General features: G+C 29.8%; 2 protein-coding genes across 5 annotated transcripts; both read left to right on the forward strand.

The window, feature by feature from the left end:
- The first annotated feature begins 3,005 nt into the window (after window positions 1-3,005).
- LOC141530522 (salivary peroxidase/catechol oxidase) lies at window positions 3,006-10,031 on the forward strand. Its single transcript, XM_074247686.1, has 10 exons — window positions 3,006-3,312; window positions 4,486-4,715; window positions 4,772-4,898; window positions 5,493-5,696; window positions 7,001-7,182; window positions 7,247-7,332; window positions 7,401-7,620; window positions 7,699-7,998; window positions 8,605-8,787; window positions 8,854-10,031. The coding sequence occupies exons 1-10, from the start codon at window positions 3,296-3,298 to the stop codon at window positions 9,963-9,965; spliced, it is 2,661 nt and encodes an 886-aa protein (XP_074103787.1). The 5' UTR covers window positions 3,006-3,295; the 3' UTR covers window positions 9,966-10,031.
- A 2,386-nt stretch (window positions 10,032-12,417) lies between these two features.
- Window positions 12,418-20,471, forward strand: LOC141530816 (oxysterol-binding protein-related protein 9). 4 transcript variants are annotated; one of them, XM_074248159.1, is made up of 14 exons: window positions 12,418-12,538; window positions 12,655-12,839; window positions 13,116-13,331; window positions 14,220-14,459; window positions 14,608-14,689; window positions 14,768-14,854; window positions 16,833-16,947; window positions 17,074-17,192; window positions 17,364-17,393; window positions 17,484-17,646; window positions 17,749-18,029; window positions 18,104-18,498; window positions 20,004-20,231; window positions 20,317-20,471. In XM_074248159.1, exons 2-14 carry the CDS (start codon window positions 12,741-12,743, stop codon window positions 20,371-20,373), a joined length of 2,112 nt encoding a protein of 703 aa, XP_074104260.1. In that variant the 5' UTR covers window positions 12,418-12,538; window positions 12,655-12,740; the 3' UTR covers window positions 20,374-20,471. The 4 variants fall into 4 exon arrangements, with proteins under 4 accessions (XP_074104260.1, XP_074104252.1, XP_074104268.1 ...); XM_074248151.1 differs by lacking the exon at window positions 12,418-12,538 and having other exon boundaries at window positions 12,552-12,839; XM_074248167.1 differs by lacking the exon at window positions 12,418-12,538 and having other exon boundaries at window positions 12,552-12,839; window positions 17,077-17,192.
- The last annotated feature ends 1,587 nt before the right edge of the window (window positions 20,472-22,058 follow it).

The following is a 22,058-nucleotide window of genomic DNA, read 5'->3' on the forward strand; positions in this document are numbered from 1 at the left end:
TAGAGAAGATATACCAAATGAAGATTTAAACCCTCTTTTCTTCCAACTACCGTCACCGGAGACAGAAATTCCAGGAATGTCATTGGATTTTAAATGCTTGCAGGTTTCTTGGATTTCTTCTTTAGCAGCTTTTTTCAACACTAAATCACAACAGTTTCTAGCTGCATTTCTGATTTGTGTGACCAGACGATCGTAAAAGCTATGGAACATTGGTCGTGGTAAATCCATGAAAGCACAAAATCTTTCAGCTCCAGATAACCCAATACTAATTATCCGCATTGCAAAGATGAAACGGCGATTAATTTCATACGCATTCTTGATGAGTGGACATGAATTTATCAAAACTGGATCACATTTTTTGCAATTCACAACTAGTTTAAAACCTAATCCTCGAATACTTGTCTCAGTAAAGTTTACATCACCACCACACTTTTTACACGATACACAGCCACTTAGTAAATTAAATATCGAAAAAAAATTTATAATTTTGTAGCTAATACTCGAATCAATTGTACAATCAGATTTTTGTGATAATTTCCTCTTGGAAGCACTATCACGTCGTTGAGAGCCAGTATTTTTTTCAGTTTCATATCTGTTGAGCGGTCGATTAAATTTTTTCCTGTCGTTTGGCAGTTTTCTTTCGTTTTTAATAACTTTACTTTGTTTACGATCCATTATTTAACAAATTTTTTTGTTAAATAAACAAAAAAAAAGATCAGAAGATTTAAAAAAAATAAGTAAGTAAACAATAACGAGTACACTAAGAAACTCAATAAATTAAAGAACGAGTGTGTATTCATACAAAACAACTAAACTATGAGGTACAGTATCTCAACAATAAGAAAAAATATACGTTAAAAGTCAAATAATTGTAACGGTTGACAATCGTGAGGGAAAACAATCGCCAACCCGTACGAATCAAAGACGGAGCGAGCAGGCGACGTTTTCGTCGAAGCGCCGCGCGTAAAACGGTCAATCGACGCGCTCTTATAAAAATGACTATAACTCGAAAACTATTCGGAATTTTTCTATAAAATTTGAAATACATAATTTTGAATATATAAACTTCAGTTTAATGAAAAAAAAAAAAAAATTTTTTTTCCGAAATTTTACAGTGGCTATCCCCCTTAAGCATTTGCGACCATGAGTTATAACAAAAAAATTACAACATGAAATAATTTAATCAACTGTTATATAATTATCTCAAAAAAAAAAATATTGACAACAGAAAAATAAAGTGAAAACACGTTTTATACATTCTGACTTAGATAATAAAACAAAATTTAATAATTTGAATTCAGCGGGCAAATGGTAGTTAAGACAGAATATTCGTGCAATGCAAATTTCGATGCAATGCAATGTCACATAGGCTGCATTTTCTATTCATTGTCAAGAAGACTTGGATTTATCAATTATAGTCTTTTTTATAAAATTCACCCACAATGAAAAATTAATTTATAAATTTCGAGTAAGTATAATTTATCATTTTTGATTCTATATTTCATTTATAATTGCTTTCTATAACAATAGCATTTCCCAAAAGATTTATGAAATTCGAAGTAAAAATTATAAATAATTTCCTATTCGGTTCGACTACACAAGACCCATCGTAATTGCATTGATTATTGAGAACTACCGAAAGCCATCTAGTTGAGGAAAAAAACATGTATACTATTTGAAACAGCAGAATATGTACACTCTGAATGTTATGAAGAAAATGATAATATTTATGATTTTTGATTTCTTTTTTAGTTATATTATGAACAAAAGAAAATAAACTTTCACTTTTTATAAATTATTTAAATTTTACGCTATCGATTGAGGTTTAACTTGCAGAAATTAAAATTCACTAGAATTTTTTAGTATGCAACGAGAGCGATATCAATTATATTTGCTTCACGAAATATTTAAAAGTTGCTCACACACAGGCGCGCGCACCCATCCATCTCAAAGCAATTGAACTTAGTTTCCTCAAACTTCACTTCTAGATCTTATGAAAATTTAATTTTGTAAGAATCGGAATAAAAATAGTAACTTGCCTAATTCTTGAACATTGATTTAAGTTTTATCCTTTTTTTTTCTTCGAGGTATTTTCTTGTCTAGCGTGTTAAGTTAAAGAAAAAAACTTAATGGAAAACAAATCATTTTGCAACAAATCGTCAAATAATAAAATTCTCATAGTAAGCTTAAATACAATAATTATTACTGAATCTTAGAAATATCTTATTATAAAAATGTTTAAAGTTCGTTGTAAAAATATAAAAAAATTGTCCCAAAAAAGTCCTAAAGTAGTCTTAAAAATGTCCTAAAATTGTCCCAAAATTGTTCTAAGAGTTTTGATCCATTAATTTTAGGACCAAACTACAGCTGTGCAAAAATAAATTATATTTTTTAAAATCATCTTAAAAAACGTTAAAAATTGTTGCAAAATTGTCATAAAATTGTTTTAAAAAGTCTTTAAATTTGTTGTAAAAACATTTTAAAATTGTCTTTTAAAAATTTGTTCTCAAATAGTTAAGAAAATTTTTTAAGATTATTCAAAAAATATTCCGCTTAAGATTATAAGGAGAAAGTTATAACTTAATTGATTCAAATAGAATGCGTTAATTTTAAAATTTTTTTAAAAGTATTCCGAAAATCTTCAAAAAAATACTTAAATCCACGAAAAATTACTAAAATGCAGTATTTTAAAATTTATGATTATTTCTGAGATGTCTCAATTTTTTTTTTTTTTTACTCAGGTATTATCATAAAAATAAGAGTGCATGTTCTAGTTGACCTTCATGCAAGCAAATTTTTATTTCCAGATGATTGATTCCGAAGAAACTAAAACACACATGCATTTTTTTTTTTTTGCATTTAAAAATATCTTTATTCGTGAATGTGTAATACATGAGTTAGTTACATCAGAATAGCTTAAAAATACTTGTTTCTATCCGTAGACTCTAACAAATGTTTGTATTATTAAAATATGTTTTTGTATTTTTAGATAATTTTTACTTGGATTTGTGGGAAAAGTTTAAAAAACCACTTGAATTAAAACGCACATGAGCAAAAAACGGTACTTAAATAAGCAAGGCATCGACCCAGAACTCGTACACGCATGCGTTAATATTAAACCAACGGTATTTGTAAAATTACAAAAGCCATAACAAGAAAAAAAAATTAATTATTCTTCGATGTTATATATCATATGTTTCGATGCGATGAGTGATCGAGTTTGTATAAAAGTTAGTGCCTGATGTTATTTGTGCCTGATTTACAAGTAAATTGGTATTTTTACTGACATTCGAAAATGAATTTCATCGCATAGTAAGTTCAATACAAATATTGTTCTTATACATTGTATACTAATAAAAAATTCTTCAAAATCATTTGTTATTTAAGTGTCACTTTAAAATTTTCTCGTTGAATTTTTACTATTAACACTCGCAAGTTTTATTAACGATTAATTTCATTATTTTATCCATAAATAATTGAAATCAGACTATTTTAAATGATTCAAGAAATAATCTATAAATTAAATAACTAATCTCACAATTTTATGTTAATATCACTTACGAACAATATTTTTAACTTCTCGCTAAGAAAATTGGGAAGTTATTGGTTTTACTCCGTTTTTCGAAAATCGAATTTTCATCAGATCTCGACGTTTTGAAGAGCTAGGAAGCTTCCCTGAATGTTTTCGCGATGATGTCCGTATGCCTGTATGTATGTATGTACGTGCGGGACCCGCTTATAACTTTTGAAATAACAAGTTTTTTTGAAATAACTTTTAAACGGCTCTACCGATCAATTCCAAAAACTAATCAGCTCTTAACATCAAAAAACAACTTCGATCACTGCCGGTCCAGTCAAAATCGGTTGATTCGTTCGTGAGTTATCGTTGTCGAAAGAAAACCGATAATAATGTTTTTTCGGAATTACTTTGAAATTTCTGGTTCGATTGATTCGAACTTGAAAATTCTTCATGAAGCTTAGAAAATTGCGTCGAATGCCGCCAACTGCGTGAGAATCGGTTCATTTATTCAAAAGTTATTGCGGTTTGAAAAGTCAAAATATAGTGTTTTATCAAACTTCTATTAGATTTTTGAGCTCGGAGAGCTGAAAATGACTGGAAAATTATATTTTTGAGCTCGAAAATTTTGAAAGCTCAAGTATAGAGTAAGCGGGAAGTTGCAGAGATGGCCTTTAGGGTCAACCGTTTTCCTAATTTTTTATCTTGACAAAATTTCATTTTTTGAATGACTACCCGAGTCGAAAAAATGAACTTATGTGAGCTTACATAAATTGTTTTAGTATAGCAGTTAAGTTCATTTAAGTTAATTTTTTCAACTCGGGTACTTATACTGCTTTTTTTTTAATTTTCAAATTCGTTACTATGGTATATTAATCGCTATTAAAAATCTTGCATAGTTTTGAATTTTCAAAATTTTTTTTTTTCCTTTTGATTATTTAAAAGGTAAATTTTTCTATATTTTTTAGTACATATTTACTGAGCAATTTCATTCTTTCAACTTCAAATACTCTACGCTTATCCCGCGATGTAAATTCTTCTCTTCAAAACAATACCAGCAAGAATTGGGACTTTAAAGTATATGATGAGAATACTGCGATGTTTCTAAAAAATGCAAATTTTGAAGAAGCTGAAGATTATGGATTACAAGCTATGAATATTTTGTTTGACATAGAAGAACAAAAAATATTTGAAAAGGGTAAGAAAACTATTAATTTGGATATCATTATTTTTAATAAAAAATCTTTTTCATAGGATTATTTTTGAATTCCAATCATCCAGCGCACTACGTTGCAGCATTCAATTATCAAACTGATGAAGCAAAAAGCTTCGCTAGAGTAGCATATGCTGCTTTGAAAGGCTCCAGAAATTTGATTGAAAAGTAAAAAATTCATTTCCATAATAATTGAAAAGTAATACTATTTAGTATTTGACATTAATTTTTCAACACTAACTACATTGACTCAATAAAATAATGCTAATTCTTTGTTTATCGATGACTGGATTGTTTATTTTTGAGGGACTTCAAAAAAATTCTACTAAATTAAACAAATGCAATACATTTAATGTAGGATATTTAATTTTCTCAACTTTGATCGATCGTTTTTAGACTATCTAAGTTGATTTTTCATTCAGTGTTTAGATCGCAGTAACTAATGATCATAGAGTCAATTTTAAGAAACAGTGACATTTTGCTAAAATCGACGCTCGCTGTCATTAAATTCAACTCTTACTTCTAAATTCAAAAAACACTATTGTTCTACCCTTTTCTTTTGTGTTACTCTTTCCATCACTTTTATACTGATTCGTTCCTTGCTAATATCAACTTCTTAAAATTGAGAGTCCCTTCAAAGTGATTTTAGCGAAATTAGACTGTAGTTTTAGAAATTGATTGAACTTGAATCTAAACTGATAAGAAAATTTTCTTTTGAGCAACTCAAGAATTTTTTATTACTAATAACCTGATTTCCAAAAGGTTTTTCAATGAAACTTTAATCAATAATTTGGAGTGGAAATCTTCAGCACTGTGGACGCGAAAAACAGTAGGATTCCAAGAACGTTGTCCCCGGAAAAATAAGCCCAGTTGTCCTCCAGCGAGTATTAAATATCGAACCGCCGATGGAAGATGTAATAATTTACAACATCCTTGGTGGGGATCAGCTATGTCAACAATGCAAAGGTAAATTTTATTTTTGCTTTGAAACGTACATCAGCTTACAACATGTACTGATTGGCATATTTTAACGAAATAATAGCAATTTATCAATACTACCTCTCTTTTGTTTCTCACCTGCATACTAGTAGTCAGTTTAAAGAATATTCAACATCAACAATCAATTATATTATGTTTAATCAATCATTATTTAAACTATGTCTATTTTTATACAAATTATAATTGAAGCAAAGTTAGATTAAATAGTTAAAAATATACGGTGTCGAATACATACATTCGCTGTGATGGATATTAATTTGCCTGTAGCTAGAAAAAAAATTTAATTTTGAGGTGAGTAATAACACCGGCACACAAAAAAAAATGGGATGTACTTTGGACCGGACCTACCTACCGACATGTATTTCGACCCGCTGAATTCGAATTTTAAGTCCGTTTGGTCCTGTCACTTTCCAGTTTTGAGCAAAATGCAAAAAACCTCAAAAATTGAAAAAAACTTCAGTCACAGTAATGAAAAAATTCTTGTGGACTCGGATCAAGTATAATTTTTATGTATTTCAATTAACTGAATCTAAATCTGAATATTAATTAGCCCAGTGAGCCGTTCAAATTTGAGAAGAAAAAAAAAAAAACCCAAAAAAATTGCAATCATGAAACATTGAAGTTATCAAGATAAAAATTTTTTTGGACTCAGATTGAGTATGATTTTCATGTATTTTGTTCTTCTGAATTTGAATCTGAAGTTTTCTTACCCCGTTAATTAACATTCAGATTTAAATTTAGTAAATTGTAATACATAAAAATCATACTTGATCCGGGTCCACAAGAATTTTTTCATTGCCTTGACTGCAGTTTTTTGTAATTTTTTATCAATTTTTTGGGTTTTTTGCATTTTGCTTAAAATTTGAGGGTGTCCAGGCCAAACGAACTTGAAATTTGGACTTAACGGGTCGAAATATATGCCGTTAGATAGGTCCGGTCAAAAGTACATACCACTTTTTTTTTGTGTGCCGGTGTAATCTTATTCATTATGCGGTCAAATTTTAGGCAAAAAGCTCACGAATTGCTTGCTTCCTTTGCTATTAGGTGTTTCGACATTATTTTTATTAAATAAAAATCAATTAATGACAAAAATCGATTAACGAGTCACAAAAATAATTTAAATGGATGAAATATCTCTCAATCCTCTTATGAGAAAAATAAAACTAAGATATCTATTTTGCTTTCTCGTCTCTTATCACTTTCTTTCTGTTTATTGACAATAAATTGTCTCTTTAATTTTTATAAATCTATATTATATTGATATTGTTAAGATTTCTAGATCCTGTTTATGATGATGGAGTTGAAACAATAAGAAGATCAATGAAAAGTCGCCAGTCATTACCAAGTCCACGTGAAATTTCAACAATGATTCATGAAGACAAAAATGTTCCTCTAACATCAGTCACACATATGCTCATGCAGTGGGGGCAATTTATTGATCACGATATTATTGGTACTATTTTTCAGTAATTTGATCTGCATATCATTATGATCAAACCTTTGGTTTCAATTTTCAGCTACTGCACAAAGTAGAGGATTCAATGGTACATTTCCACAATGCTGTCGAAAACAGGGAACAGAATTTCAGCCACCAGAACTTATGGTGAAGAAATATTTTTCAAGGTTCGTTTAACACTATGACGGTTCAATTATTATTATATAAAATTTTAGCATCCAGATTGTTTACCCATAACAGTTAATTCTCAAGATAACTTTTATGGAAAATTGGGAGTTCGTTGTTTAGAATTTGTAAGAAGTGGTCCAGCTCCACGACAAGATTGCGGTTTTGGACCCAGGGAACAATTGTCCCAAGTTTCTAGTTTTATCGATGCTTCAATGGTTTATAGCAGCAGTGTTCAGCAAAGTAATAATCTACGAGTTTTTCGTAACGGTAAAATAATACTATATCTATAACATTGTTGATCATTCATTTATTTTTTCAATAAGATTATTTTTATTATATTTTAAGGTCTTTTACATTATGGTGAGATAAATTTTTCGAAAACTACAAAAGCTGGATTAGATAATCATTGTCAACGAGGCTCATTATCAACTAATTGTTTTAAAGAGGGAGATGCCCGACTTACCGAGCAGCCCGCTCTTACTTCACTTCATATAGTTTTGCTTAGACTACACAATAAATTAGCCACCGAATTAACGGCTCTTAATCCACATTGGAGTGATGAGAAATTGTTTCAAGAAAGTCGAAAAATCGTTGGAGCTGTAGTTCAACATATTACTTACCGTGAATACTTACCCATATTACTTGGTAAGTTTTCTAACAGATATTTGAATATTGTATAAGTAAATTCTTCTTATAAAATGTATTTTTTTTTTAATTAACACGACATAATTATCTATAGAATGGCCCAAAATTCCTTTAACGAGTGTTACATAAACTTGTGATTAACCGAATAATATATTGCGGTGGCTTACTAGTACGTTACAATAAGATTTAATAATTATTACTTACGTATTCAGAAACGATATTTATATAAAAGTAATCAACTTTGCAGCCAAGAAAAGTACTTAGGTAACTTATGGTTTTCATTCTGGATTTCCAAAATCGAGTTATGACCATTTGAAATTTAATTTCGCGGTAATAAAGAAGAACTTTTTTTTATGTTTAAAATCAAACGAGGCTAATTGGTTGAAGGTTACATTTACATATATATCTTTATAAATAAGAACATAACTCCGAAAACGGTAGAAATAATTTTCTAGAACCTTAAAATTTCAGAATCTAATGAAACCTCGAATTTTAAAAATAGGACTAAACTCAATAATACATTGTTAATAAATTTTGAATGTATTTGTTTGTATGAAGGATTTATTTAGAATTTTGATTAACTTAATTGCAATCTTTTTCTTAAAGGACCTCAAATAATAAAAATATTTGGACTTGACCTTAAAGAAACTGATCATTATGATGATTATGATCCCGAACTGAATCCGAACATTGCTAATTCTTTTGCAACTGCAGCTTATCGCTTTGGTCATTCCTTGGTTCAACATAGCTTTGCCAGATATGATGGAAAACATAATCTTATATTCGACAGTTGGTATACAATTTATAAAAAAAAACCTTTTTTTTTCTCTTATAACTTACTAAATTTTTTTGTAGATATTTCCATACATGATGAATTTAAGCATAGAAAAAACTTACTAAGTCCAGGATCTGTTGATCGTTTACTATTAGGGTTAATAAATCAAGTTTCGCAAAGAAGAGATGAGTTCATAACTAAAGAACTAACGAAGCACCTTTTCCAATTTCCAAATTTTCCGTTTGGCATGGATCTTGCATCAATTAATATTCAACGAGGTAGAGATCATGGATTGGCGCCTTATGTTAAATGGCGAAAACCTTGTGGTTTGTCAGCAATTCGTACATGGCAAGACCTAGAAAAAATTCTGTCCGCTAAGACCATTAGCAAATTAAAAAGCTTGTATGAAACGTTGGAAGATATTGACCTTTACGCTGGAGGATTATCAGAGAAACCAATTCTTGGAGGTATTGTTGGACCAACATTTGCTTGTATTATAGCTCAACAATTCAACCATCTGCGAAAGGGGGATAGATTTTGGTATGAAAACGGAAACTTAAATAATAGTTTTACTTTAGCTCAAATTAACCAGATCCGTCAAATTTCACTTGCTAAAATATTGTGTTACACCGTAGACAGTATTGAAACAGTTCAACCCTTTGTATTTCTAGTCACTGATAAACTTAATAATAGGAGAATTTCATGTAAAAAATTTAATCATTTCAATCTAATACCTTGGATTGATTTAAGAAAAAATAATCAAGAACATAATAATACCTTACATGATATAAAGATGGATATTAACCTTACAAACTCTAGAAATCAGTCTAGAATGTTTCCAAGACTAAAACCTAAACCGGTCAAAGCTAATGTAAATCAGAAAAATAACATTGTAATGAAGTGGCCTTTCGGATCATCTTATGAAAATGTTACAATAATTATAGAAAATCATGTTTTTAACTCACCTACAGTAATCAATAATGCAATTCGTGGAGTTCCAACAGATCATTTAACTAATCTAGCGCCACATAAGGATGAAACTGGTAAAAAAAATCAGTTGCCGTCAGTAAATCAAAGTTTACTATCAAAGTTTATAAATTTTAATAATTCCAAAGAGAATTACAAATCAACGTCATATATAGAAGATTTTTATACCGATGAATTACCGAAACCTATTAAATTAAAACATTAGCTTGCATAAAAGCCAAAAGTGTGAAAAAAGTAATTTAAAGAGAATTATGTTGAATTGTAATCTATATTAATTATTAAAGAATACCATCTTATGTTAATATTTTATTGTATTCATTTTCATCCAGTACATAGAATGTTTGTTTACACAGAAACAAAGAAAATCTAGACTCAAAAAAATGTTCTTAGCTTAGAAACAATTTTAGGAAAAAGACGAATATTTTGATTCAAGTAAATGTAAGCAACGCTATTCTTATTGCTGAGACTGAAAGCTGTCGAGTATCGTGAGTATCTCCCTCCGACTCTACGAGGGAGATTGTTAGAGATATTCCTACGCCACCCTTCGTGAGGACCTCACGCAATAGGTTCTAGTACAACGCCACGTAGTCATTAAGATTCCGTAATTATATTGGCTTTCATTAGCTGTCTCGTTTCGTAATAATTCTCGGGTTACTGATACTTCTAGTTATATAAATAAATATGAGTGATATATAAAATAAATAAATCGAGTCTTACATAAATTAATTTTTCGATGTACAAAATTTGGATTGAATAGTTTTAAATAATTGAATAAAATCAAATTACTTTTCAATCAATATTTTTTGATTTTGAAAAAAAATGATTTTCTTCAAAATGATATTCTTGGTTGAAGATTTTTTCTCTTGATGTAAGTTAATTTTTATCAGTGTATAAATCTCTAGTTTATATTAATAAAGTTATTTTACTAACTTTAAAAAATGTAACAAACCCGAGCGCATCGTATTTAATAGGCCAAAATAAGTCGTTCTTCTATCTGAGGGCGTTATGAACCTATTAAAGAGAAGTCATAAGTAGTATACTTATTAATGTTATAAGAATAAGGAAAAAAGATAGCGGTGATAGTAAAAAGAGAGGGGACGTGCGGAAATAATCAGCATTGTAAAAACCAAGATTCGTATATAAGTAAAAAAAATAAACAAATGCAACATGAGGGATCAAAGTACCATGTTCCTAAATTATCATTAATTAGATCAGAATATTCGAAGCCCGGGAGAAATCATCAATACACGATCATGTAAGAGACCACAAGTTAATATTCTGCATGACCATGAACACTCACCATACCTGAAGAAAGCATGACCATGCATGAGCAAGCATTGTCTTGTACAGCAAGGTATAATCATGTATAAAGAACAAATAACGATAAAAAAAAAATTTTAATCAAACAAAAAAAGACTTTTTTTTCATCACGGTTTTAGTCATTCACTATTTAGTTGTACGATTGTTTTTTTCACTAAAAAATACCATTTGGCATCAGGTCCTTGACGAGACTCGAACCCGGGACCCTCAAGACATGAAGCAGGAACGTTATTTTTTTTTTTTAAAGAAGTTTATTTGTTTTGACAAAATACATTTTTCTTATGATTTAGGCTACAAAATTAACTTAAAAAAATTAGGAAAACGGTTGACCCTGACGGCCATCCCTGCAACTTCCCGATAATTCCATATTTAAGCGCTCAAAATTGCACTTATTACGTTTTTGAGCTCTTCGAGCTCAAAAATATCATTTATGTGTTCTCCGATCTCCAAGAGATAGATTTTCTAGGCTTTTAAGCTTTTTGAGCTCAAAAGTCTGATAGAAGTTTATTCATAGAACACTATTTTTTGAATTTTCAAACCGCAATAACTTTTGAATGAATCAACTGATTTTCATGTGGTTGGCGGCATTCGACGCTGTTTTTCAGCCTCATAAAGAATCCTCAAGTTTTAACTGATTGAACAAGGAATTTTGGAGTAATTCCGAAAAAACACTTTTTTTGGTTTTCTTTCGTTCAAGTTATCTCTCGAATGAATCAACCGATCTTTTGAAAGTTGATTGGTTTTTGGAATCGATCGGTGAATCCGTTCAGAAGTGATTCCGAAAAATATTATCTCTATATTACAAAATGCATTATTTATAATTTATTATAAATTAAATTAAATAATTCAAATTATAGTGAATTTGCCGCGTAATGCATCAACTGCGACACTCATTATATCATCGGATATAACAATACTACAACTTGACTGAAATACTTGTATAACAAGTCTTGACGTCAAATTGTAAAGTAACTTGTAGGTTGTAGGCAATTTAACTAAAACCGCTTGCTTTTCCAACTCTTTCCGTTAACACGGAGTTTAGATATCTATCTAAGCTCCGTGCCATTAAATAGGCTTCAAATGTTGGCGGGCTTAGATAGACAGCAATTTTTACTTAAGATGGCTATCAGGGTGAGTCCAGATGTCCAGATGTCCAGATGTCCAGATGTTATTGAGTAGAGCAAACATTGTGCGCTCTAGTGCTGTAATTGAAGAACTACTATAGGGTACAAGAAAACTACCGTAGCGACGGAGTAAACAAAGAACTGAGTATAGAGGTATAGATCTCGCGAGATTCGATTTTACGTTAGTTTTGCGCAAATGTTCGAACATTGAGTAAAGATGTCTCTGAAAGTTCTAAATAAAGTTGTGTAAGCTACTACCTAAATTTTATAAGACTACGAGTTTTCACAGTGTCCTCTATCGTAGCGACAGTTTGTCATTAGTAAACAGTAAATGGTAAATAGTAAATGAATAACAAATCATATCTTGTGCTAGTGTAGACGTATTATTTGGATACTAAATAATTGCTTTTTATGAATAATTAGATTACTGTTGATATCTTAAATTTATAGAAGTCATTAACAGGATCTTACAAAATGTCAGAATATCATTTTTAAGTCTTATTAATCTGAAAAAGTGTATATACATAATATCAACAATGGAAGGATCACTTAGTAAATGGACAAATGTTGTTAATGGATGGCAATATCGTTGGTTTGTTCTTGATGACAATGCTGGTCTATTATCGTATTATACTGTAAGATATTTTTTTAGTAATTTATCATTTTCTTTTATTTTTTCTTTGTTAAAATTTATGACATTAAAGTTAGCTATCACTTGACAATTTTTTAACAAATAAATTTTCTCTAAAAAGTTATTTTAAAAAATTGCATTTATAGTTTTTTTAAATTTCTAAATGTCAATTTTTTTGTGATTTTTTTTTTGCCATAATTTATTTGTTATAAAAATTTTTTAAATTATCAACTATCTGCTAAGTTAATTTTTATTAAAATTTATTAAATTCTATCAATAGAGTAAAGAAAAAATGATGCGAGGTGCCCGCCGTGGTTGTGTCCGATTACGAGGTGCTGTAATTGGAATAGATGATGAAGATGACAGTACATTTACTATCACTACTTCTTCATCGAAAGATGATCCAAAAACTTTCCATTTCCAAACTCGTAATAGTGATGAACGAGAACGATGGGTTCGAGCTCTCGAAGATACTATTCTACGTCATTCGCATACGGTAGTAGCAAGTAATATTTTATCCCTTATGCGACAACGAATTTGGAATTCGAATATAGAGATTCTTATATTCGTTAAATTCGAAATTACTTCCTATTTTATCAATCAAATTCATAGAAATCAATGAATAGCGGTTTCAAGGACTAGGACTGACTAAAAAAAAACTATGAGGTCTATCTGAGCTTTTATAAAAAAAACCTTATTATGAAGTATTGTTTTTAATTACAATTCAATTAAAAATTTTTAATGACAGTCAATAGTAGCATGACATTCATAAATAATGTGCAATAAATGTACATGAAACTTCACTGCTGAGACCAAAAATGTACACTAGGTTACTTTTTTGGTATTTTATAAACCAAGTACGGTAAAAATATCAGCTTAATTTTTTGTAAATATTTTAACTCTATTAATATTACTTGAATAACCTCCGCTAGACTGACCGATAAGCCATGAAACCAAGTTATCTGTCAACTAAAAATGTTTATAATTTATTTCTTAATTCTACTTTATTACTAAACAATTTATAAACACATAATTGTACTTCAGAAGAATTGAAGTAAACAATTCAAATAATAATTTAATACTAACTTTTTAATACTTTCTAATCAATATTATTAATAAACATTTATTATGCAGTAAATAAATAAGATCAGATATTTGAGACACATATATTGATTTCGTCATTTTTACTAATTTATAATGTAAAATTTTAAGCGGTTCAGCGGTTGAGAATTGAAATTGTAAAACGGCTATGTTCACATTAATTGATTTTTTTTGAGCTCAAAAATACTTGATTGTTAGAAAAAAAAAAAATTTGTGCATTAGAACTATTGGCTGTTAACTTTAATTTAATGAATAAGTAATAAATATTTATAATTTTCATTAGCGTTGGGATCCAAAAAGTTCATTATCCAAGCATGATTTTGACCGAAAAGTATCCGAAGCTGATGCGTTTTTACAATTGCTTATTGATCAAATAGTATTAATAGAAAAGAAAGAAAGTCAGCCGAATAATGGAACAGAAAAGGATAATAATAAAGAAGAAAAGTATGGGGTTATTTTAGTCCACGCTAACTCTGTGCTTAATTCCATAAAACACACAATCGTTCAACTACAAATAGCAAAGGTACATTTTTTTTTTCGCTTATAAATATCTTTTAAGTTTCACTTCCTTTGATCATTAAGTTGAAATAGAAAGTATTTCATAGCGACAGTCTCTTGATTCACTTTATATTTAATTAGAGTTAAAATAATATCAATGAGATCTGTTTCAGAATACTGCCATTCCCGTGAATGGTATTTACAAAGGACCGACTAATCCTAATGATCGATGCGTACTTACAACCTCTACACATGGTATTTTTTCTATATGTAATACAACTAAACCTATCGCATATAATTTCAATGTTTTAATACGAATTATTTTGTTATGAGATTTAGAAAGGGAGCTAGAATCTGCTGTGCAAACAGGTATCGAGTTAGGTTCGGAATGTCTTGAACCTAGATCTAACATTCCAAATGGTATGTAAATCTTTATATTCTTACAATTTTATATTAAGAAAAATAAATACTTCTGTAAATAACTAAGTGTGTTTCTGACCAACTGATTAAAAACTAAAATTGTGATTTCGAAAAAAACGCTCTGATATAAAATAGATAATTAAAAAATCTTTTACGTAGCAGAGGGTTTTTTTTTCGAAAATCGTCTTTGTTTAGAAGAGAAATGAAAAGCTGCAATCATAGAGACCGGCTCTTGAACGGAAATTAAAAGCACAATTTTTTAATTTTTTATTATAAAAAAAAAATAATTTATTTACTATATTTTAACTATATAAACTACCAAAATTAAATAAAACATTAGGAAAACGGTTGACCCTGAAGGCTATCCCTGCAACTTCACGCTAATTCCATATTTAAGCGCTAAAAATTGCACTTATTACGTATTTGAGCTCTTAAGGCTCAAAAATATAATTTATGTGTTATTTTGAGCTCCCCGTGTAAGAAAAAAATCGTTTTAAAATTGTCGTTTGTTTAAGATCTTAAACGTGACACAAACCAAGATTATTTTAAGACGCAAAAAAATATTTCGACAACAAATTTTCAGAAATTTTGTTCTTGAATTTGTTGTGAATAGTATATTACACACCGAGGGAAGTAAAGTAAGAAATGTCTCAGATCACATGTAATTGTTGGCCGAGGCGAAGCCGAGGTCAACAAACATGTGATCTGAGGCTTTCTTATTTACTTCCCGAGGAGTGTATACTATTTTTTTCCCTGACGAAGGTGTAAAGCGGAAACTTTGTTTAGCGCAGCGGGGCTAAAGTTGACGCTTTACACCCGGAGGGGAAAAAAATTAATTTTTAGACATTTTTTAGACGATTTTATGACTTCCTCACCTCAACATTTTAAGTACGCTCTTTTTAGATAGCCGACATGTCATCGGAAGGTTCTGGGTTCGAATCCCAGTCCGAGCTATCTGAATTTTATTTTCTCGCATATTCTATACATTCACATTAAGAAGATTCTTTCCTTAATCCTTTCTCAATCCTTTCCTACCAAAATATCCTGTTACGTGAATGTTGGAACGCTTCACGTAATAATTATCCGTAACTCTTATTCTTTCCCGCTTCACAGCATTATTTTCGATTTTGGACAGCGACAGCTCCGGAAAATTATTATAGAGCGTCTTAAAATAGTCATGAAAGAATCTTAAAATAGTCGTAAAAAAATCATTAAAAAAAATTAAGAATACGGTAAACCCTGAATGCCATCCCTGCAACTTCCCGCAAATCCATAAGCGCTTAATAATTGCACTCATGATGTTTTTACAATTTACAATTTCAAGAATACAATTTATGAGTTATTTTGAGCTCTTCGAGTTTAAAGAAATAGTTTTTCTATGCTTTTGAGCTCTTCGAGCTCAAAAGTCTGATAGAAGTTTCTTAGAACACTATTTTTTGAATTTTCAAACCTCAATCACTTTTGAATGAATAAACCAATTTTAACGTAGTTGGCAGCATTCAATTCAATTTTTTTTTCAAGCCTTATAAAGAATCTTTAAGTTTGAATTGATCGAACTATGAATTTCGGAGCAATTATGAAAAAATACTTTTTTCGGTTTTTTTTTTTTTTCAAAAACGATAACTCGTGAACGAATCAACTGATTTCGACCGGACTTGCGGTGATCGATGTGGTTTTTTGATTTTAAAAGCTGATTAGTTTTTGGAATTGATCGATGAAGCCGTTTAAAAGTTAATTTTAAAAAAAATTTTTTTGTAGTTTTTTCGAGATTTCTCAAAATCTACCGGTTCAGATCGGTCCAAATAACTTCCCGATTTTTGAAAATCTTCGATTTTCACAGAGGGAAGTTAAAAAGTTAATTAATGAAAATGATAATAAGTAACAATATTTATCCGACTATAGTACTGATGTTTATGTATTTATCTACATAAAAATCAATAGATTACACTTTATAATTAAAAATTATTCTTATGTCTAGCTCGAAATTTATTGGTTCCGGATTTTTCATATTCGTCATCAGATGAAGATGAAGATTATTATGATGCGACAGAGGATATCTCTACAATGTCATCGTCACAAAATCATTACCGAAGGCAGAAAATTTACTTTAATCTTTAAACTTTTTGATCATCTTTTAAATTGATAAAATAATTATTTATTTATTTCTTTTTTTTTTTATTTTCAAAATATTAACTTATTGAAAATTTTCAATTTTTTAGCAGTGATCATAGTGCTAAGAATAGTCTTCCAGCAGTTGGGGAAGTACCCAATCATGACGAACTTCGCAAGCCTCATGGAAATCCCCCAACTACAGCAGATGGATCCTTGGACTATGATGGTATGTTCAAAATTAACATTATTATAATAATTCAAAATGAGTATTCTCTCAACTAAAATCAATTAGTAAATACTAGAAGAAAATAAACAATTTTCATTGTCATTATTATGATAAAATGAATAACTGCAGTATTCTCTAAGTTTGAGTAATTTTTGCTTTTATTTATTTCAGCGCTATACGAAGAAGAAAGTGAACCAGAAAGTAACTATTCATTATTTTTATCAATCATATGCAAAAGATGGAATTTATAAAATTAAAAGAAATATTTTAAATACATTTTTTTCATCGTAGTGGATTCGATGGAAAGTCATGGATCAGTCGTATCTCATCTCTTATCTCAAGTAAAAATTGGGATGGACTTAACAAAAGTTGCTTTACCTACATTTATTCTTGAACGAAGATCACTCTTAGAAATGTATGCAGATTATTTTGCACATCCAGAGCATTTTTTACGGTATTTATTCGAATAAATTTTTACATTTTACGTATAGAATATTATCACAAGTTATTGAGATTATTCATAGATGAATAATAATTCGTATTAATCGATTATCAGAATTGCCGATTTATCAACTCCAAAAGAAAGAATGGTTCAAGTGGTACGATGGTATTTATGCAGTTTTCATGCTGGTCGTAAATCTGGTGTTGCAAAAAAACCTTACAATCCAATATTAGGAGAAATATTTCGTTGCTACTGGGATGCTGGAGAATCTAATAACAGTCATCGAAACGAAACAACAAGAGCATCGGTTAATACTGCTAGTGATGGATCAGTACCTTGGTGTCAAAACGATCAGCTTTGTTTTATTGCTGAACAAGTTTCACATCATCCACCTGGTAAGCATTATCCACGCCTTTAACTGAATAAACGTTGTGGTTTCAAATATAACCATTTAACTTTTTTTTTGCAGTAAGTGCATTTTATGCTGAGCATCGTGATAAAAAAATATGTTTTAATGCTCATGTATGGACAAAAAGTAAGTTCTTAGGACTAAGCATAGGAGTACATAATATCGGAAAAGGGTGGATTAACTTACTAGAGCATGGCGAGGAGTATGTTTTGACTTTTCCAAATGGTTATGGAAGATCTATATTGACTGTACCTTGGATCGAATTGGGAGGTACTACAACTATAACATGTGCTCAAACTGGTTATCAAGCTACAATAGATTTTCTGACAAAACCTTTTTATGGTGGAAAACGAAACCGCATTGTTTGTCAAGTGACTCAACCAGGCGAGAAAAAACCATTTTTAGTGATTAATGGAGATTGGAGTGGTATCATGGAAGCTAAATACAGCGATGGTGTAAGGGTTTATTTTATTTAAATTTTCATGGAAATATGGTGAATTTCTAAAGTAAAGCTCTATTTTTATAGACACCATAAATAGTGACAGTCACTTTACATCAGCTATAAATTGTTATTGTATGCACGTCTCTTTTTAACTGCTTGATAAGAAAATCAGTTATTCAAAAAAATTAGAAAGTTATTGGTTTCACTCCAAATTTCCAAAATCGAGATCTTGGATATTCAAGTTTTAATGTTCTAGAAGGCTATTCTGACTCTTCTTACGATGACGGCAGTATGCATGTGTGTGTTTTTTAGAATAACTTGGAATTTTTTTGTCTGATCATTTTGTAGGTGCAGTTATCTTTCTTATGCTTAAAAAAATGCATTGAGTATCGTAAAAGGAATGAAAATCGGTTAACTCTTTTAAAATAAGACGTGTAGTTAATTGTCAAAAAAATGGAAAAAGATTTTTTTTTTTCGCTTAACTTCGATATTTTTTATCACATCATTTTGCAAGTAAAAAATAATCATTTTATTCTAAAAAAAACTGAGTTAAATGAAGCAAACCGCATAAAAAACGGTTGATTCGTTTAGGCGCAATCATGATTCACAATTTTCAAAAAAGTGTCTTTCCAACAACCATTAGATTTTTGAGTTCAAAAAGCTTGAAAATAAATAAAACTTGTATTCTTGAGCTTGAAAAAAGAAATTTCTTGATGAAAAATTTTCGGGCGTTTCGAATATAGCGAAAGTTCTAGGCATGGCCTGCAAGGTCAATTTTTTTTTTCTTTTTTCTTTATTTTGAACTTTTGTTTTTAAACATATACGTTAACTATCAACCCTTCAGAGCTTGGCCTTGAAATCCCACTTATTTACTGCAACAAGTGCGCTTGGGATTATTGAAAACATAAGAATTCACAGAAATTCGGTATGAACAAATTTTTTAACTACGCGGCACTATCAACATCCGTCAAGCGGGATCAAAATCAGTGGACGTGTATTCACGGTATTATTACCGTTCGCACATTTTACTCACACAAACTCGAGGTGCGTTGTAATTGGTGATCTTCTCCCTAGTCAAACACGAGAGTGGTTTAAAACTTCCAGGCGTTGAAGGATTAAGTAAGAAGAAAGAAACTAGTTTAAAATAGCAAAAGAGTTTCTAAGCATGACTTGGAGGATTAGTATTTTTTCAGATTTTTTTCCACTACAGTGAAGTCTCCTCAACTTTATCGTTTTATGATTTTAACTTCCTATTGTATCCCTATCATTTTGTATTGAAGAATATCGGAGGAACTTGTCTACCGCTGTTTATTCTCCAACAATTCTTTGAATCTAAGACCCCCCTCAATCGAAGTCGAGTGACTGTATACAATCCATCAAATCACCAAAGTTATTATGTTCAAGCTGAAATTCTAAAACAGTCTATTTTTTCATGATAAAGTCGACAAAGCTTTACTTTGAGGTGTTCATTAGAAACATCATTATTGAAATAATTCAAATTAAAATTTTTTTATTTAGCAAACCGAGTTATTTGCTGATGTGACTACAATTCCTGTTGTAAAAAAAATGGTGAAGCCAATTTCCGAGCAAAATGATAATGAATCTCGCAAAGTTTGGAGAGAAGTAACTGTTGGCTTGAAAATTAATGACATGGATAAGGCGACTGCAGCCAAATGTTATATTGAACAAAAACAGCGGGACGAAGCAAAACTTCGCAAAGAATCTAATTTACTGTGGGAGACTAAAGTAAGTTCCAATTGTCATTATATGAAATATATATTATAATTCTATATCCTATGAGTACTATTTTGTAATCATTGTAATTTTTTAGTTTTTCAAAGAAATGAAGGATGGAGGGTGGATGTACATCACGCCTTTAACAAAATAATTAAAATTCATATTCAATTTGATGTAAAAGTTGATTTATATAGTATCCACAAAATACCAAAAATAAAGAGCCTAAACTAGTTATTAAACATAATGAAAATAAAATTATTGTGCTCCCTAAAAAAAATCAATCCCTATAATTAGTTTCATATGCTGTAGTCCTTTCGCCGCTATTCTTATGGCTGTATGGAAAATCAGGTCGATAATATTTTCCAACGAGTATTTACGTAATTTGATACGAGGAAACCGATTATGATAATTAAAAAGTTCTACGGTGGTCCAGTTTTTTGTGATAAACAATTTAATTGTTTAAACTTGAATTACAAGAAAACTATAATTAACAGCTCTTAAATAATAACAAAATTACCTTTCTTGCACCAAAATACGTAAATAATGCTTGAATCATCTTTCGTCTATCTCTATTATTTGTTAAGCTATAGCGTCTTAAAAAATACAAACTTTTTGCCCGGTCCGTTTGACTAAAAATTGCGCACGCATCCACGGATTTTTTATCTTTTTCTTCATTTTTTTTAATTTCTGTCTTTCAGATAAATAAAAAACTTATTTTTCTTCGTGTTTAATCTCAAACCTCCGAAATTTCTTTGCAGATCACTTATAAATTATGACATGCCATTTCATTCGCTTTTCATTTTATTTTTCTACATGCTAACAATAGAATATATACACCGAGAGAGAAGAAGGGTTTTTAAATTGTATGTCTCCCTTTCTTGTAGTATTTTGTTCTTGATCAACAATTAATATTTTAATACCTCTAACAAAAATCTCCATGAAATTTTGTACTAAATAATTACTCGTATCATTGAAAAGTATTCAAGAAGGACTCCAAACCAAATCAGCCACTTTTTTAGTTTATTCTTCCCAATTGTTTTCAAAATTTTATATATTGTTGAGACTAATGAAAAACACGATCATGAAATTTTTCAAATTGTTGTCATTATCCTTTTTCAAAATATGAAAATTTTAAAAAATTAGACATTTTTAAGAATGTATGTCAACCCTTCGATTTTTTTTTAATTTTCAAAAAAATTTGATGAATATAAAAGGTTCTTTTTTTTCAGGGGACTGACTTCAGCGCCATCTTTAAATTACTTGAAATAATTTTTTTTTAATAATCATTTTTGTATACTTTATTGCGATAAAATAGCCCTTTGAAATTTCAAAAATTCTGGTTATTTTAATATAAAAAAAATTTTTAAAACTCACGTAATTCTGAGCTTCTAGACCACCGGGTCCCCTTAAAAAACGGTTAATTCTTTCAAGAGTTATCATTAGACGTCGAAAAAATTTTTTTCTCAGATAAGTAAAAAATTCCTTTAAAAACATATTCAAAACTGCTAGAACAAAAAGAATGTACTTGAAGTATTCGCTTAAAAATAATGAGACGTTTTAGAGCTGGTTGTAGCACTGTATAATTAATACTTGTCATGTTTGTTTTATAAAAAAAAAATTCCATAAATTCTATTTCACGTAAGATTAAAAATTTCTCTTTGCGTTGAACAATTCTTATTTGAAAATATATCTTAAAATAGTTTTCCGGATAGATATATAACTAGACATTTCCAAGAAGAGTAAGGAATCATGTATATATTATACTTGTAAATTATATATATCCAAACTTTGGTTCGATTTGTATACGTCTTTTATATGTTTTTTAATTTAAAAGTT

This window comes from Cotesia typhae, unplaced genomic scaffold (genome assembly GCF_013202065.1).
Source record: "Cotesia typhae breed Kobodo isofemale line unplaced genomic scaffold, CoteBio_Ctyphae contig_119, whole genome shotgun sequence".
Classification (NCBI taxonomy): Eukaryota; Metazoa; Arthropoda; class Insecta; order Hymenoptera; family Braconidae; genus Cotesia; species Cotesia typhae.